This window comes from Platalea leucorodia (assembly GCF_965183815.1).
Source record: "Platalea leucorodia genome assembly, chromosome: 5".
NCBI lineage: Eukaryota > Metazoa > Chordata > Aves > Pelecaniformes > Threskiornithidae > Platalea > Platalea leucorodia.
The window spans coordinates 40,040,096-40,057,975 of record NC_138827.1 but is presented as its reverse complement, the minus strand read 5'-3'; the positions used below and the strand labels follow the sequence as shown (position 1 = coordinate 40,057,975).

General features: G+C 39.4%; 1 protein-coding gene across 1 annotated transcript in view; it reads left to right on the top strand.

Annotated features, from left to right (window-relative positions):
* BCAR3 (BCAR3 adaptor protein, NSP family member) overlaps window positions 1–17,880 on the top strand; it is a gene marked incomplete at its 3' end in the record, with an annotated part of 120,607 nt that overhangs the window by 60,872 nt on the left and 41,855 nt on the right. Inside the window, 1 exon segment of the mRNA XM_082311979.1 lies at window positions 3,550–3,877. Within this exon segment, the coding sequence (XP_082168105.1) occupies window positions 3,550–3,877 (328 nt within the window).

Here is a 17,880-nt window from a genome sequence, read left to right as displayed (position 1 = left end):
TTACAGACTGAAGAAAGAGAAATGCCACTCTCTATATAAATACAAATTCACCTGGCATTTTTAACGTTATATTGGCATGAGTCAATCTTGTTTGCATCTAGTTAAAGGAAACTTGTATGACTTCCAAAGTGCTCTGTTTTGTTAGAAGCTACATTTTGACAAATGAGAATGTGTACAATTAAATTTCAGTTCCTTTTGGGCTATCGTTCTGCTATAATTTCCACCATTTCCATTCTTGATTGCATGATGGCAGATGTTCAAAGCACCCTGTCTCTTAGGGAGTAAAATTTTCTAGGTTTCTGTATCTAGTAAAGTCTTTTGAATCATACGCTAAAGTATTTGAGACATTCCAGAGTCTTCAGCTGAAGAGGCTCCCTCCTTGCAGTGTTTACATTCAATATGAGAAAAATGTATGGATAGTTTGACAGGACCTTTGTTACTTAGCTATTTGTAGTAGTTCTTGGCTTATGTTTATGAAGGGTACATAGTACACCAGCAGATAGGCAAGCAGATGAATTTATGGGTAGAAGTTAGCAGACCTGTTGCTTGTGGGTTTGTGTTTTTGGGGGTTTGTTGTTTGTTGGTTTTTTTGTTTGTTTGTTTTTTTGAGGGGTTTTGCAGGGAGGATTGCTTGAAATATTATCAAAGCTTCTGTACGCACATAATTGTGGCTAAGTGTCTTGCAAGTTCTTGAATGTAGGTATTTCTTACTAATGTTGGAACTCTAACTTGATTCGTTAAAGCAAAACTCAGGTGTGAATTTGAGGATTGGGTGTCAAATTTGTAAATCACGGGATGTTACTGAGAGTGACTTAAAAAGTGCAACAATTAGGAGATAACTGAGGGAGTTTGGTTTCCTTTCTTAAGAAGGGCTTCTTAGGAGGCGAGGTTAAATGGAAAATGCTGTGCTTCAGAGGGTCATTGTTTATTTGTTGAAAATTCTCAGACTGTTGTATTGGAAACCTGGATTGCTATAATAATTATCCTGTGATTTGGTTAGGAGAGGGAATTCTCAGCTTTCTTTATGGATTCTCAAACATGAAGTGTTTGACAGTTTATTGTCATTGTAAGCCTATCGTGGACTCATCTGGTATCAACTACTAAACCGAAGCTTTCATTGGTTATATTGATACCTGCTTGGTTTTGATACCCATTTGCATGACATTTCATGTGTTCCATTTCAGCATAGTAGTAATCTTGCAGGAAAGCCTAAGGAAGATCTCTCTGACTGGATAACCTGCACTTAAATAGTCAGAATTCAGAGATTTGGAGGTGTTTTTATAAACCAATAAGACAGTATGATGATTAAGTACAGAATCTCAGCAGCCCCAAAAAGGAGAACAACAACATGTTTGTGCAATATGAGCAGGCTAGCCTCCAATTTTTCAGACTTTTGGTGTTTGTTGCCTTACTACAGTAAACATATAAAGTTGAGTTTTCAAATGAATGTGTGAATTCTAAGAAGCTTCCCTCCCTCCTTCCCTCCCTGCATTGTTTGAGGTAATTTTTATCATTCCTCTCTAATAATAAAGCTGAATTTACTGGAAACAAGCTCTGTCAGTTTGCTTTAGCTATATATATGAGGTTGTAGCTTTGTGGTAAGCATTTGCATTTTAGAGCTTCCTATCTCTGGACCAGTTGTTTTGCTTAGAACAATTGTAATGCAAAACTGACTTTACAGCACTTTTGTTTTGTTATTTTGAAAATAATTATGTGATATTTTTAATACCAGCCAGCAGAAACTGTATCCTCTGATAAATGGAGAGGTGATTTAGTATTTCACATCAAGGGCCCATATGATAATTTATGGAAGACTTTTTTGTGAGAGTGGGGTTTGGTTTCTTTAGGATTTCAAAATCTATTTGGATCTGTGTAACTAAAAATGTCAGTTCGTATTAACTTCTCAACTCTTTTCTACTCTTTTCAACAAGAAACCTGACCAAAGTCAAACAGATTCTCTCTGCGCAGAGATGCTATTTCCAGCGGCTTTTCTACTATAGTACCTAGTAGCTGTGATCAGACAGAGCCTTGGCAAATTGAAGATTTAAAAAAAAAAAAACAACCTAATTATTATTTATCATCTGTAATTAATGAGTATCTATTGTAGGACCTTCAGTAAGGGAGAAGTGGGAAGGGATTTGTTGTTGAAGCCTGGAAACGATATCCAGCCTGTGAATCTCTGTAACGCAGCTGACTGGAAATAGCAGAATTCTTTCATAAATTTGAGATCAGCTTTAGTGTTACTGTAAAACTAAGCCTGTTGTGATAACCTCCGAGTAGAGTAACAGTAGCTTCAGTGCAGCAACACTTCGATAGTACCTGTGATGCTGAGGCTGGAGAAAGGAGCGGGAGGACTACAGAGCTAGCTCTGTTTTCTTAGAGACACCTGCACGTTCCCCAAAACCAGAGGAATTCTTGTGCAACTGTAAGCAGCTGACTTGCAGGCTGCTGGGCCTTCAGGGTGCTACTCTTATGTTTCAGCAAGAAACTTGACCAAGGTCAGAACAGATGCTCCCTGTCCATAACTGTTATTTCCAAAAGCTCTTCTGCTTTCTGATTTCATATCAATCTCTGCTCCTTCTGTAGCTTTTTCAGTTGTTATAGGAGGCACCTGGTTGACTACCACCTAGGTTAAATAATGTAGGACTGGTTAACCTTTAGGTCTGTGTGTATGTTCCATAGAGTGGCTTTTGCAGGCTAATAGAACTGGATAGGATAAGGCAGCCTGTCTTCTGTAATGTAACACTACAAAGTGAGCACAAGGCAGCATTTTTTGAGGAACAGAACAGCAATCTGTTAATGTGCCTGAAGTGTTTGTCTCACGAAGTTTTTTTGCTCACGATAACAGAAAAACCTGCACTGTGCGTCAAGCTATAATTGATTGTACAAGAGACTGACAGCTATGCAAATCCCTAATGTCAACAACGATCTGAGCCAGCAGGCAGTGCATGCTGAAGAAGAGAATTCCAGTAATCTGCTCCTGCCCTTATCTCTTGGGTAGAGCACTTTAGTTTACAGCCTGTTAGAAATATGCGACCAGTTCTCTGCTAGATTTATTACTTGAGCAAGACTCTTCAGAAACAGTTTCTTCCTCACAGTGTGCCAACTACTGGGTTTAGAAACTTATTCTTCCAAACCAAGCTGTAGAGCGTCCTTTATTTTTGTCAAAATGTTCTTAAAACTTTGCTTTTTGTTAATGATTCTAAGTTGATGTCTGAGTCTTCAGAAGATGTGAAGGAACAAGAAGGAGGAACTCTGTGGATAAAAATGGAGAATTGCTCAGGGCCTGCTCTTGCATGTGTGTCCAGATTGGTTGTGTTTTGTTGTGACTTTTCACATGTATGAACGTTAATGTACACGTGTGCTTGATGTGCAGTTGGGAGCAACGTGACTGAATTATAATAAGGCTGCGTCTTGAGGTATTCGACTGCCTCAAAGGAAAGCAGAAGTGCAGTTCTAGATACCTGTGTTAGTCATACTATTTAACGTCCATTAAAGTGGGGGCTTTGATTGATACGCTATGATAAATCTTGTTTTTGTTTTTTCCAGAACGAAAAATGATAGCTGCAGGAAAATTTTCAAGTCTTCCAAGAAATGGCCCAGTGAACCACCAGTTCTCATTAGCTTCTTCCATGGACCTTTTGACCACTAAACCTTCACCAACTGAGCATCGCTCAGACTCCTTTCAAGACATCTCTATCCATGGCACTCTCCCCAGGAAGAAGAAGGGGACAATTCCTGTTAGGTCTTGTGATATGTTTAGCCACATGGGAACATTGCCATACACCAGAACACACCGGCAGCAGCCACCTTGTGTGCAGGATGTTATAGAAGAGTACCCTCTGCAAAATGGGAAGAGCAAGAAACTCCATACCAGGTACCTTGTAAAACCCTAACTTGCATATGTTTGTTGCATAGGAATTATTATGTATTTTTCTAGACCTCTAAATGTCCAGTTATAAGTGCAGCTGTTTATTGTAACTCTGCATTCTAACAGAGGTTGGTTTTTCTCTCCAGTACTCGATTCAGATCTTGATGGAAGAAGCCAGACAAAAACCAGTGTGAAACATGTGTGGGGTGGGGAGGGGGAGGAGTGAATCTGATTCATGGATTTCGGGAATTCTGAGAATTTCTTCTTTTTTGACTTACTGAATAGCTCAGGCTTCAAAGTAATTTTCCTTTTGCAATAAGATCGGTCAGTATACGGGCTGTTAAACACTCATGCCTGTTTAAAATGTCCTTCTATGCTACTCTTTCTGTGGGATCTAGTGATTTGAATTTTTAGTCTTTCTTTTGACATCTGTGTAGTTTTTAAAAATAATTTTTAAGGACGAGGTCTTGCTTCTGAATGTTTAAAAGGTATAGCACTGCATGTACTATTTCCCATGGAGGAAACTCTTAAGAGTCACTGAATTGCTTTGAAATGACCTTTTGCATTGTTCTAACAGAGCAATTTTAACCAGGAAGTCAAACTGTTCAAACTTTGATTTGGTTTTGATTTGGATTCAATGCTTGTGTGGATGGAGTGCAGAGGGAAAACAGAGAGCAGTGTTCCAGCTGCCTCCAACCTAGAGCTACGTGTGAGCTGTTTTTCTTGAGGACTCAATGGAACCCAACATACACTGAGCTAATGGCAAATTATCCCTGTGTACTATTCTTGCCTGACTTCCTGGTTATAACATCCATGACTCTTGAGAAAGAATTATGCTTTCATAGCTAATGTTTCTTTTGGGAATCTATTATCATCACTGATATTTCATTGCTTGCAAAAAAGTAATTAGTTTGTAAATGTCCTTTTTTTGTTCTCATATTGAGGTCTATAAAATGGGAAAAATTTTCCAGCTAACACAAGAAAAATTCAGTGTAATACAGTGGATCAGTTAAAGGCACAAAGATGAGAGAGTGTTAGGTTGCTTGGGTGACAGCGTTACAGGTTGAGAAAAGACAACCAAATGACAACTTCTGAATTAGGATTTATAGTTTTGCTGTGTCCATCGCTATAAGATTTCTTGTTCTCAAATCTCGTGAGGGAAGACAGTTCTAATTATGTGGGGCTGTGTGTGTAGAGTGGTTTTTGTATGCTTTTTGCTTGCGGCATACAGGATCAAGCTTTCTTCTCGCTTGAAAATAAGTCTTTCTTCTCTATACCCCATTCACTTTGAAAGAAGAAAGGGCTTCAGTGTGTTAAGTATTCCTCTGTCACTGATCTCCGAGCTGTACCTGCTTATATGAACTGGCTTTTTAACATAATTTGCTGCTTTGATTTGCATACTTTTAGAGAACGCAAGCAGCCAGTGCTGCTGCCATAAAAAGAACATGGTGGTATACACTGAAGTTTTATCTTATGTCTTCCTTCTCAAGAGCAGTTACTAAACATGATTTGCAAGAGATGTTTTGTTTTCTTGAGAGACCAAAGCCTCCATATTAAATATATTTATACTTGTAACTGATAACTTCCCTTGTCCTGTGAAGAACACTTTTGCACAAGCAATAAGAGTAAGAAGAAAATGCTTGAGAGGAAAATGTCAAGAAGTTCTGCCTGCTTAGAATTCAAACACGATGCTTTTGAAATACTAAGAGATTCAAAGGATGTTGTTAGTGCAGCCTGTTAATAGAATTTGCGTCTTTTGAGTCTTAGCAGCAAGTGCTGTTCCCTGTGTTTGATCTTCCAATCGCTTTGCTAAAACACACACGGAATGCTATGGTAACAGCTTCTAACTTTAGCTTTCTACTAATTTTTACAATGGATCTTTATACGTTCTGCTCCCTGACCTGACAGCCCAGTTGTATTAGAGCAGAAGACACTACCAACTTGACAGTCAGCAAATATATAACTTCTTGAGTCTTCTCGGGATGACTCTGCACCTTTCCTTAGTATACATAAAAGAAAATTGAGAGAGCAAGTCTGATTTTCCTGTGATAAGCGTTCTGCCATAAATGCTATAGTATATATTCTAATGCTTAAACTCATGTTGAAATTAGTCGGGACTAATAGTATAGGGAAGTCCAATTTACCTTTTCAGAGTTTTATCACAAAGCCTTGTAACATTTTTATTTCAGTGTAGGACTCGTGAAATAGTGTAACGTTACATGGATATTCTCATTCAGGAGTAAAAGTCTTTCATTACTATAATGCTGTTTACAAAAATTAAAAGTGTGAACACACATTTTAATGAAACTTTCTCATGATGCATTTTTCAACCCAACTGCTGTATTTGATGTCAGTAGACCAGAATTAATAGTCATTAGGATTACAGTGTTCATGTGCACATGGATCTGATTATACTGAACTGTGACTCAGGCATGTCATAGTTTAAGTTTGATTAATTCTAACATAGAAAACATAACTATGATAACTTTTTCAATAATTCAAAATGAATAATGTAATCTTTAATATATAAATACACAATACATAATTTTGTGGGACAAAAAAATAAGCCAAAGTGAGGAGAACAGGAAAAAGATAATGAATTGTGTCACTTCCTAATGGAACTCTTCTGATTTCCAGAAACTCTTCTCCTGTCTTATATTACAGCTACCTAATTGCGTTACTCTGCAGCCAAGATGAAGTGTATGTACAGTCATTTATTTGAAGGACTATATACTGTCAGGATTTTTACATCTGTATGACCAGAAATAGTATGTCTTTACGGAATTTCTAGTATGTTCTGGATTAACATGGAAAAATAAAATTCTGACATACAAAAGCACTCTTCTAATGTTGCAGTAACTAATTCATGCAGTTTCAGGGGGAAAAAAAAAAGCAAACCAACAAAACACACATGAGATGAAGTCTCTTCAAACCTGATAGTCACTTCTGAAAACTTGGAGAAATTATTTTGTCAGCTTTCAATACAATAAGGTTATGTTCTCTTCTGTTTGGTTTGGGAATGTACACCTGCGCTAGTCAGTTCAAGAGGAAAAAAATGTTTTTCTTGAGAAAGCCTATATCCGATTTTTAGTCTCTTGGAAATAATTAAATGGCCAAAGTTAGAAGCAGCTGAGCTCTTGAAAGTTCTTGAAAGTTAGTTTTATTGGCTAAAATAAGAATTCTGTCTTGAAAGTTCTTCACTTTCAAGAGAGAATTCTTATTTTAGCCTGTAAAACTGTAAAGCTGCTTGTGTGGAATATTCTTTATTACCTGATGTTGACAATTAAACCTAAATAAAGCACAGTTGGGATTTCCCTTTGGCACCCAGTCCATGGGTTATCTTTGTTTAATTAGCTTCACTTTATATTATGATACCTTTATTTAAAACAAAAATTTTTCCAATGCATATATATTGCCAGAACCTCTAGTCTTTCTTTGGCCTTCCTCTTGTAGCTGCCATCAGGAAACCCAGAATTTCCAAGTTCTTTTTAATTATTAAAGTTTCACCCTTGTGTGGATGAAGAAGAGGGTCAGCCCAGACATCTATCTTGCTCTTCTTACTGAGGCAAAGAGTACCCAGCTGTGTTTGCTATATCAAATGCTTCATTTCACTATGCTGATACTCATGGTCTTGTGCAGCTATCTTGACTAGTATCTCTCCTAGGAAAGTAGAATAATTCTTGTTTCTCTATTCTAGTGTTTTGGGAAGGGTAAGTGGTTCTTCCCCCCTGGCCCCAATACTTTCCTGGTTTTCACAGGCAATGCTAGCTCAATTATTTGCATAATTTTAAACTCTGCATAGGTCTTACCAGGCATATTTCATTTCAAATAAATGAGTATTGGAAATGTCAAACTCACTTCAGTTTTTCTGTGACCAAGCACATCACAAGGCTGTAGAAGATGAGGAAGATTTGTCATGTACCTACATTTGGGCAAAAATCAGAGAGGTGATGAGAAATAACCTCAAGTTGTTAAAAGCACAAACTTGAACTTGCACTGGATTAACAGAAGAAATGGTGTCACTTGGAACTACCTGTGCACTTGGATGATTACCATTCTCCCTGACTGGCATTCCAGTTTAACAGACTTGTGGTATATTCATGCTTTTTCATTAATCCAGCCAAGTATCCCTCAGATAAACAAGACCTAAAAGCAATGCAGAACTAGCGCTATCACAGCAAGTTTGAATGTAGTGATGAAGGCTGCTGTCAAAGACCAATCTCAACACTACACCATTTCAGTTGGATGTCAACAGTACCCATGTAGTCTTGGGTTAAGATAGTAGTTGCCTCTGTGGGTCTGGTACTGGCTCTGGTACAAACATGCTTAAATGTTTCTTCATTGTAGAGGTGCAAGGGATTTCTGGGGGTTGTTAAGAGGATGGAATGGAGTAAAGATTTTTGCAGAGAATCTTTTGCAAGTATTCCAAAGCAAAACTAGATTCCAGTATTGATACTGTGCTCTCTGTTTCACAAGGCAGTGTGATTGCAAGAGATAGCGGAACAAGTAATTGCTTCTTGGATTGTCTGGCAGCTGACAGCTATACTATTCTGTGTTCCTAAACTTTCTCATAAAAAAAAAAAAATCTAACAGTTTCATAAAAACTAACAGTCTGATTCCAAAAGACATGTTTCTCATGCAAGGCTTATATTTTGATTGAATTTCAATAGGGCTCCATATATGCTGTCCATTATTGGTAAGTCAATCCACATACCAGGGAAAGAAGAAGAAAAAGGAGCATAAGACACATTCTGAAGGTTTTTCCTTCAGTTAGGGTTTTGAGTTGAAATTAGTGCTTTTACAAGACACACAAAAATCCATTCCATAGTCATGGGTGCTGCTGCATGTATTCTTCAGTACTTAGTATAGAATAAACATCAACAAAGACTTTTACCGTGGTTAGGATATTCATAGTGTTTCTTCTTGAACTCAGACTTTTTAGTAAAGATACTTGACTGTTAAAAGTATGTGTATGAGAAATTTTAGCATTTGATGGAAAGAAAGATGAGTTAATTTTGTCTTTACCCTGTATGTGTAGTGTGGGATTCTCTGAAGAGTAGAGCTTTGGATATTTTAGAAGAAACTATATGGTCACACGTCTCCATTAAATCACTATCTTCCCTCTGCTGAGCCTTCCCCTAGGAAGTGTTGAAGCACACCATCTGCCAGAAATGATCGCTCTAAGTTTTCATGCTAATTAAAGCCTTCAAACAAAGTTGACATTAATTTGCACTGGCTGTTTTGCATTATACAGGATGTTTGTGAATATATGCTGGGTTTAATTCTTGTTTACTAGCTGTCTTTCCAGTAACCATTTCATCTGTTCACACTTGCAAAGAAGATTTTTTGTTCAAATTCCATTCTTTGTCTATACTGACATTTCAGAAATAGAGTCACTGATAAACAGTAGGGCTGTACTGTTGGAACTGGCTTGGAATCACAATACGTTGTACGTTCCTCTAAATTATATATAATGCCCCGGATGCTTTGTTGTATCACTGTTCATGAGAGATTCTGACCTACCAGCTGGTCAGAATTAGATTTTCCCCTCCCCCTCTGTTTTTAAAGCTTTACTTTTAACTGTCTATATATTTAGAAGCATAGAGTTGTAACTACAGAGCTTTAATTTTAATATTTTCTCCTTTTCTCCTGTCTTGATTCTGTGTTTTCAAGCCCTGTAAATTCTTGGCTGCATTGAAAGTCCTGAATGCAGTTGTAGCTGCAACACTACTTCTCCTTTTATTGATGTGGCTACAAACTATTCCTTTTTGTAGGTAGGTAAGGCATAACAGCTTCTTTTTACTCTACCAAAATCTCAGACGTGAACTGTTCATATCCAGCATTTTTTTTTTAACATGATTTAGGCAAAATTAGGAAAAAAAAAAGAAAAATTGAATCTGATGGTTGTGGGGAGGGGCAGAGGGGCAGGTTGTGATTATAGCGTGGTTCTTTCACTGAGGAAATGGGCAAACCAGTAGTTCTGTCGTCTTCCAGTGCTCACTGAACCCTGTTGCAAAAGATCAAAATGTGGCAAATGTCATGTAAACTAAAATCTATTTTATAGATTAACCCTAAGCATCTACATACAGATGCTAAGAATACACTTAGTTTCTGTAGTTCTGAAGGTATGATAGGTATATCTAAGTGTATATTTAGCTAGACTTCAGACTCGTAGTTTGAGTACTGGTCAGCAGACTTTTTTTTCCTCTTGTTTTTCTATGTCAGCTTTTTTCCCTATTATTTCAGATAAAGTGCTATTATCTAGCATTGGACTTTCTGTTGCTGCAGCAGAGAGTTATTCTAGAGCAGATTAGTTTATCTGGTCATTTAGGATGTTCTGTACTCTTCAACATTTCTGATCTTCAAGGCTCTGCATGTTTAGCTGGGTGAGACTTGCCTACTTGTCTCATCTTGTATAACTGTACAGAAAAAAAAAAATGTTCAATTTTAAACTTGACCAGTACCACTGACATTAATAGGGTAACTTCATCAGTATAAAGTTAAGCAGGCTCACTGTCCTCTGCAGGACCTTGTCCTTGGAAGGCAGTACCTTTGGAAGTTAGCAAGGTGTTAGTCTTGAGGTATAAAGCCATTAATGACTGTAGTCTGGGTTCCTGAAACTTTTCCGTTCCTCTTAGTGGTATTACTACAATAGATGAGACCTCCTGAAGTCCTTGAATTGACAGTTGATTGATAAGGGAAAAGAGCTGACAAGGCAGTACTTGGTGAGGAGCACACTATTCAGGGATTTGCTTCTTCCTTGCCAGAATTTGCAGCCTGTTTTGCTTCTCCAGATGCTGCAAATTCTGTTTTGCTTTGGGTTCTGAGAATGTGGTGGGTCAGGTATTTAGACGGCATTTATTTTGTTCTAGCCTAGTGATTTTGAAAATGTTATTTGTTGGATAATTTTAGTTTGAATATGTGTTACTTTTTTCTATGAATACTGTGTGTGCACTTAGAGCGTACGCTTAGGTGCACTTTGAAAATTAAAATAAAAATAAAGTTTTATCAAGTTACGATTTGAATATGTCAAGCAAAATAAGTATTTTACATGTTTCCTGTGTGACAAAAAGTAAATAATAATATTTGTTGGGTTTGTAGAATGCAGTGTGGTTCTTCAGGAATGAAAATATTTGTAACATTAGCAGGAAGAAGATCAATACCTTTGGTTCCCTTTAAATTTTAGGGTAAGGTGGGGAGGAAATTTTTGTAAAACCACAGAACTTTTTATATAAAAATAGTTACGGTTTTGGTGTAATGCCTGAAACTTCCTCTTAGTATGAGTTTTGTTTTCCAAAAAACCTGAACCAGACTGTTTGTGAGTTTGCGGTTGTGTTTTTTAATAGGGATAAGACAAGTATGGTGAATTTAGGGCTACTGAATGTCTCATTGACTTCTTCCATGCACACATAAATGTTTTTTCAAAAGGAAGGATTCCTTAGATGTTGCCAAAGCTTCATGCTTTCTGTCCCAGAATTTCCCATTCTTTCTGTTGATCTGTCCTGTTCTCACATGCACCTGCAAATCTGACCTCTGCTGTCTCAGAGGTAGAGCAGAGCTACCCCCTAAAGCTGGTAGATGTTTGTGGTAGAAGGAATGCTCTGTTGTATAAGCAGAGAATAGCTAATGTTCTCTGCTTGCATTTAGTATCAAATCCTCTTATCCTTTAACTTTTGGGGGTCATTTCTGGTTTGTCTTCTCTGCCTTTCCTTTCCAGCCCCTCCATCTGTTGTTGGGGTCAGATTCTTCAGTTGTGAAGTTCTACTCAACACTGCACCCCTTTGTTCCCATTTGATGCTCACTTCTAGCTAGCAAACGTGATGCCCCTCTACAAGAAGGGTTGGAAGGAGGATCTGGGGAACTACAGGCCTGTCAGCCTCACCTCGGTGCCGGGGAAGGTCATGGAGCAGATCATCCTGAGTGCCATTATGGAGCAAGTGCGGGACAACCGAGGGATCAGGCCCAGCCAGCATGGGTTTATGAAAGGGAGATCCTGTTTCACTAACCTGGTCTCCTTCTATGACAAGGTGACCCGCTTAGTGGATGAGGGGAAGGCTGTGGATGTTGTCTACTTGGACTTTAGTAAGGCCTTTGACGCTGTCTCCCACAGCATTCTCCTGGAGAAGCTGGCTGCTCACGGCTTGGATAAGTGCACTCTCTGCTGGGTTAAAAACTGGCTGAATGGCCGAGCGCAGAGAGTGGTGGTGAATGGAGTCAAATCCAGTTGGTGGCCGGTCACGAGTGGTGTTCCCCAGGGCTCAGTACTGGGGCCGGTCCTGTTCAATATCTTCATTGATGATCTGGATGAGGGGCTTGAGTGCACCCTCAGTAAGTTTGCAGATGACACCAAGTTGGGTGGAAGTGTCGATCTGCTGGAGGGTAGGAAGGCCCTGCAGAGGGACCTGGACAGGCTGGATTGATGGGCTGGGGCCAACTGTAGGAGATTCAACAAGGCTCAGTGCCGGGTCCTGCACTTGGGTCACAACAACCCCATGCAGCGCTACAGGCTTGGGGAGGAGTGGCTGGAGAGCTGCCTGGCGGAAAAGGACCTGGGGGTGTTGGTTGACAGCCGCCTGACCATGAGCCAGCCGTGTGCTCAGGTGGCCAAGAGGGCCAATGGCATCCTGGCTTGTATCAGGAATGGTGTGGCGAGCAGGACCAGGGAGGTGATTGTCCCCCTGTACTTGGCACTGGTGAGGCCGCACCTCGAGTACTGTGTTCAGTTTTGGGCCCCTCAGTACAAGAAGGACACTGAGGTGCTGGAGCGTGTCCAGAGGAGGGCAATGAAGTTGGTGAAGGGTCTAGAGCACAAGTCTTGTGAGGAGCGGCTGAGGGAACTGGGGTTGTTTAGCCTGGAGAAGAGGAGGCTGAGGGGAGACCTTGTTGCTCTCTACCACTACCTGAAAGGAGGCTGTAGTGAGGTGGGGGTCGGTCTCTTCTCCCTAGTAACGAGTGATAGGATGAGAGGAAACGGCCTCAAGCTGCGCCAGGGGAGGTTTAGGTTGGATATTAGGAAAAACTTCTTCACCAAGAGGGTGGTCAGGCATTGGAACAGGCTGCCCAGGGAAGTGGTTGAGTCTCCATCCCTGGAGGTATTTAAAGAATGGATAGATACGGTGCTTGAAGACATGGTATAGATGGACTTGGCAGCGCTAGGTTAATGGTTGGACTTGATGATCTTAAGGGTCTTTTCCAACCTAAACGATTCTGTGATTCTATGATTTAATGTCAATCTGATCAGGCAGAAGCACAAGCTGTGTTGACTCCTTACAGTCATTTAATGTTTACACTACTTTCCATCTCAGTTGTATGAAGCAACCTTGATGATTCTATGATTCTGTGATTCTGCTGTCTTTGCTTGCTTGACAGAGACCTGCAGAACCAAAGCTTCACTTCTTGCTTTTTATGGGGATTTTGGAAACCTGGCCACAGGTGACAATTATCAAATACCTGCACATGGGGGATCTTGGGGGAACAGGACAAAATGTCTCAAAAAGAGAGACCAGTTCTCCAGTATTGGAGATTAATTAAACCCCAGTCCTTCAACTTCTGAGCAGAGGAAATGAAGTACCGTATGGGATGGGCACAGTTGTATCATTGTTTGAAATTAATTGTGGGATCGGGACCTTATTGTTAATGAATGACTTGCCACGTAAACTTGGGCCCAAATTCATCAAAGCCCAAACAAAATGAGTGTATGTTTGGTTTTGTTTTTTGTTTTTTAAACTTCCTGAAAACTTGTATCTTTTCAGGCTGTTTCTTCTTTGGGCAGAGGACACTATGTAATGGAAAGTTTCTTGACTTACCCCTCCATCATACCCAAAGTTTCTCTTCTAGTTCTGCTGTTTCTTGGTCTGTTTTGTGAAGATTCTGGAGAGCCCTATTCACTTGTACCAAGTACTGTATTGCTTCCTCAGCTTGCCTGCTTGTCCACATGTGGCCATTTGTTTTCCTTTCTACCCCTTTTATGCTTTAAATAAAGATCCACTTTCCATGACTACTGCAGGGCATAACAGCAGTATCTTGGCACCTATGGCTAACAACCAACAATCCTGCAGATAAATGTGAAAGTAACTGTTTTCTTTTCAGTCCCTGAATGAAGACAGGTAGAAAGCACGTAGCAAAAAGGCAACTGCGATTTTAAAATACCTTTTTTCTCACCTGCACTTAGGTGCTTACTTCTAGTAAACGCTTTTCTTAATCAGGGCAGCAATCATTTTAGAGGCCTTCTTTTTAAAAACATGGTAAATCAGAAGAGATCATGACAATATTGTACTAGCACAACTGTCCTTATATTTTTAGATTATGACAGACCATTTCTGTATCAAAAGTTTTACCAACTACATATATGCTGCCAGGCACCCATAATCTGTCACCTTCTGGGTGAAACTACCATTTGTAGCTGTACTTCTTCCTTTCAGCAAGAAGTGTTTGTCAGCAAAAGGTATCCTGCATTGCAATTTCTCCCATGCTGCAGTCTGATATGTATTTTTATGATAGGTTGCAAGGTACCTGCTGGCCTCTGAAAGTATTACAGAAGCTGCAGTCAGTTCTTCACAACTCCTCTTCTTCCATGCCCTTGTTATCCTTCTTAATACCTTGGAACTGCTTTGTTACACTTCAGAATTTGTTCTTCTTAAAGGATTTTCAGGCTTTCTGTTCTGTAGCTGAAAAAAAAGAGTAGAGCTAGTGGATTTTTCATGTCTGTTCTGGTAATAAGATAATTTGACACTTCCACATCTGAAGAATTTCAACTACTACTGCAGAAACCAGTTCACTTAGCACAGAAACATACAGACACGTGAAATTAACATCAAGTGTCCCTAACATTTGCTAACCAGCTCCAAGAAAGGAACAGTACTTCTGCGCCCACTTTTTGCCACTTTTTTGTGCTAAGGTTGCGTGTTCTCGGAGTTGTGTTCTGAGCTTGTTACAGCTCACCGGTGCAAACTTGTCAAAATACAATCTTATTTTGATGATGGGAGGTGGGGAGGGGAGATGAGTGATCAACTGTAATACAGGATTATAAATTTCTGTTAGTTAGGAGGAAATCAGTGAAATTGAGTAGAATATCCCCAGTGTAGTTAAATGTCACATAGGGGGATATATTCCTAATGCTCATGTGCAATATCCAATGTAGAGAGGCATTTGATGTAACAAGCTTCTTAAACTGGGCTAAAGAAATAGACAGGGAGGACAGTTCTTCCTCCCACCTTCATCTTATTCAGTACTAAAGCAAAGGATTCACTTTCCTATGCTTCAGTCCAAATACACGTTTCTGAAAGACACATAAGCCAAGTGACAGCCATGCTTTGTGAATAAACTGTACCTAGATTTACATGAATTTCAGATGGATTGATGGAGTCTGTGGTTCTACTGAGCATTTGTCAGTCTCTTGGGAATGTGCATATTCATTTTCCAAGGTTAAATTATTTTTGAACACTTAAAAATTTGCAGAGCTAGATTCTCAATAACTACAGCAACGAAAGCAGTGACTGTAAAGAGTTGCCAGCTGAAGGTGTAAGTTGACAGACAGCAGCACATATATAGAGGAGTTTGTAGAAACAGTGACCATTTTGGATAAGCAACAGTCTTGCGGCCCAGCCACTACTTTCGCGACATTGTAACAGTCTTGAGAATAGAAGATTTAAGAAGGGCTTTGAAGAACAGAGTTTTGGCTCTGGGACTCCTAAACGTTAAGGAAAATAAAGGGAAAAAGGATGGGGGTGCCTAGTCTGAGCTTTTGAACAGGTTGTAGAGACCAGTACTGTATGTGGTGCAGAAGCAGAAACAGATTTGGAAAAGGTAGAAAAAATGGGGTAGATTTTCTGCTGTGATAGGTAAAATGGAGCAAGTGGGGAGGTGCAGAAGATTGAAGTGGTGAAAGTAAATGGCTGTAACATTATCTCTGCAGGGGCATTCTGAACAATGATGAATGAATTGAGATTTCATTTACTGCAGAGAAAAGTACATTGTATCTTTTCTTGAGTTTTGGTTACTGAAGAGACCCTGCTGTTCTTGTGTGAACTGCAGGTCATTACGCAGTTAGTCATAGCAGTTTGCACTTGTTTCCACTGGTGTTTGAATGAGTCATGGCCATGGTGGTGTGCAGCTGTAGACAGAAGGGTGGAATGGCCTTAGGAATGTAGTAGGAGTGTGTGTGTGAAGCAGAAGGTGCTGGAGGATAAAATCACTGGGTCTTTTACTCTAGTTTACAGTACAAATAACATCAGTCTGCAGTACATGTACTTAAACACAGTATGTCTAGCATGCTCAAACTTGCACCTTCATACTTAAGTAGTAGTGTGTTTCTTAAATCTACATAGATGGAGAGATTTCAAAGACACAAACTGAAGAAGGCATTTGATCCCATCTGGTCTCTTTATAGCAGTTCTGTCTGTGTAAGCAACTATGCCACAGCTTGGTACGTTTTCAGTTTCTCAAGCTCCCTTTGAGCCTCTATTGTCTTCACTCTGATTTGGCATTGGCACTACTGAGAAGATTGTTCTTCTCGGGATCACTCTTTCAATGTAGTAGAAAGGAGATGGTTTTGAAAATGTCCCCAACAAAGGTAACTTTAAAATAAACAAACAAATGTACTTTCATACATCAAGTACTGGCAACGTGTCCTAATGTTTTTCCCATAAGTACATTTATGAAAGTGTGGAGTAGCACAAAGCTGCTTCAGGGCCATTCAGCAGTTTCCATCACTGTAAGAATATCTACATGATAGTTGAATGACGGTGAGGATTTGGGCATCTCTGATAATACTGTTGTATCTACGCTTAAATTTTGTTAAAGCTATCACAACTAATTTATAGTTGTGACTGATATGTCTGTGAGGATGCCAAAGGCTTGGAGAAAGCAGATGCTTAATATGGCTTAGTCCATCAAGGTCTGTATGTTGCAGGATTCTTTACGGCAACAATGATGAGAGGAGATAACGTACAATTGTTAGTAGAAAGATGGAGGTTTTCATAGAATCAACAGCTAAAGATTACAGGATATCTGCTTAAAGGTTCTTTATTGAAGCAGTGCTATAGAGAGCTATTAGGCAATCCTCAGAGTCTGAAGAAAAAAAAAAAAAAAAAAGACTGTTTCTGAGTTACTGAGATTCTGGCTATTTTCCTGCACCCACTGAAGCAAATAACTTATGTTGGGGTTGAACTCTGGGATTCGGCTTTTCAGTTGTGGCATTGATTATAAGCACATAACAATTAAATATTTTTAGAAGAGTGACTAGTTACTCAGATGTCAATGTTTTCTTTACCCGATTTTCATATTTGGTTGCTCATTGTCTTCAAATCAATGCAGGAGTTGAAGTTGGCAGTATGGCAGTATTTAGTTTGTCATACCAGAAGTATGATTCAAGTTGCTTATAGGAATTTTTTTTCTTCCTTTTAGCTGATGACTACTGATGTTGACAACTTCAAAAGGCATTTTTTTAAATTCTTCCCACACATTTGGCTGTCATTTAGAGGTGTTGGGAAGTGGAAGAATAGCATCCAATAACATCTGAATTTCATTCGCTTCTCTCATCTCAGTCAGCTTTAGCTGTATCTTGAAGGAGTCTACATATAACACTAATCCCTGTTTTCTGAGAAGTTACATTGGTTCTCACAGTGTTCAAAGGTATGAGTACTTGCTCATAGACAGTGACTTCCAACCAGTATGACACCAAGCTCTTCATTGCTGCAACAGATTTTGTTTTGGGGGAAGAAGAGGGAAGCAAAGGAGCAGCTCCACATTTTCTGTTGTCTTGTCTACTTCATCTTTTTGTAGGGTTGCTGGAGCTCCATGCCTGACTTTCAAGCTCTGTGTATTTTCTTGACAATATCGGTAAGAAACCCATACAAAAAACCCCATAATTCCAATAAGAATTTCCAGCTGGACTGGAAAGAAATTGAGATAGTTTCCAAGGACTAGTAGGGAGAGATTAAAGGGTTATATGTCTGTAAGATCAGCCAGCGGAGAGGAAGGTGTTGTCAGATGTCAGTAAGGATGCTCTA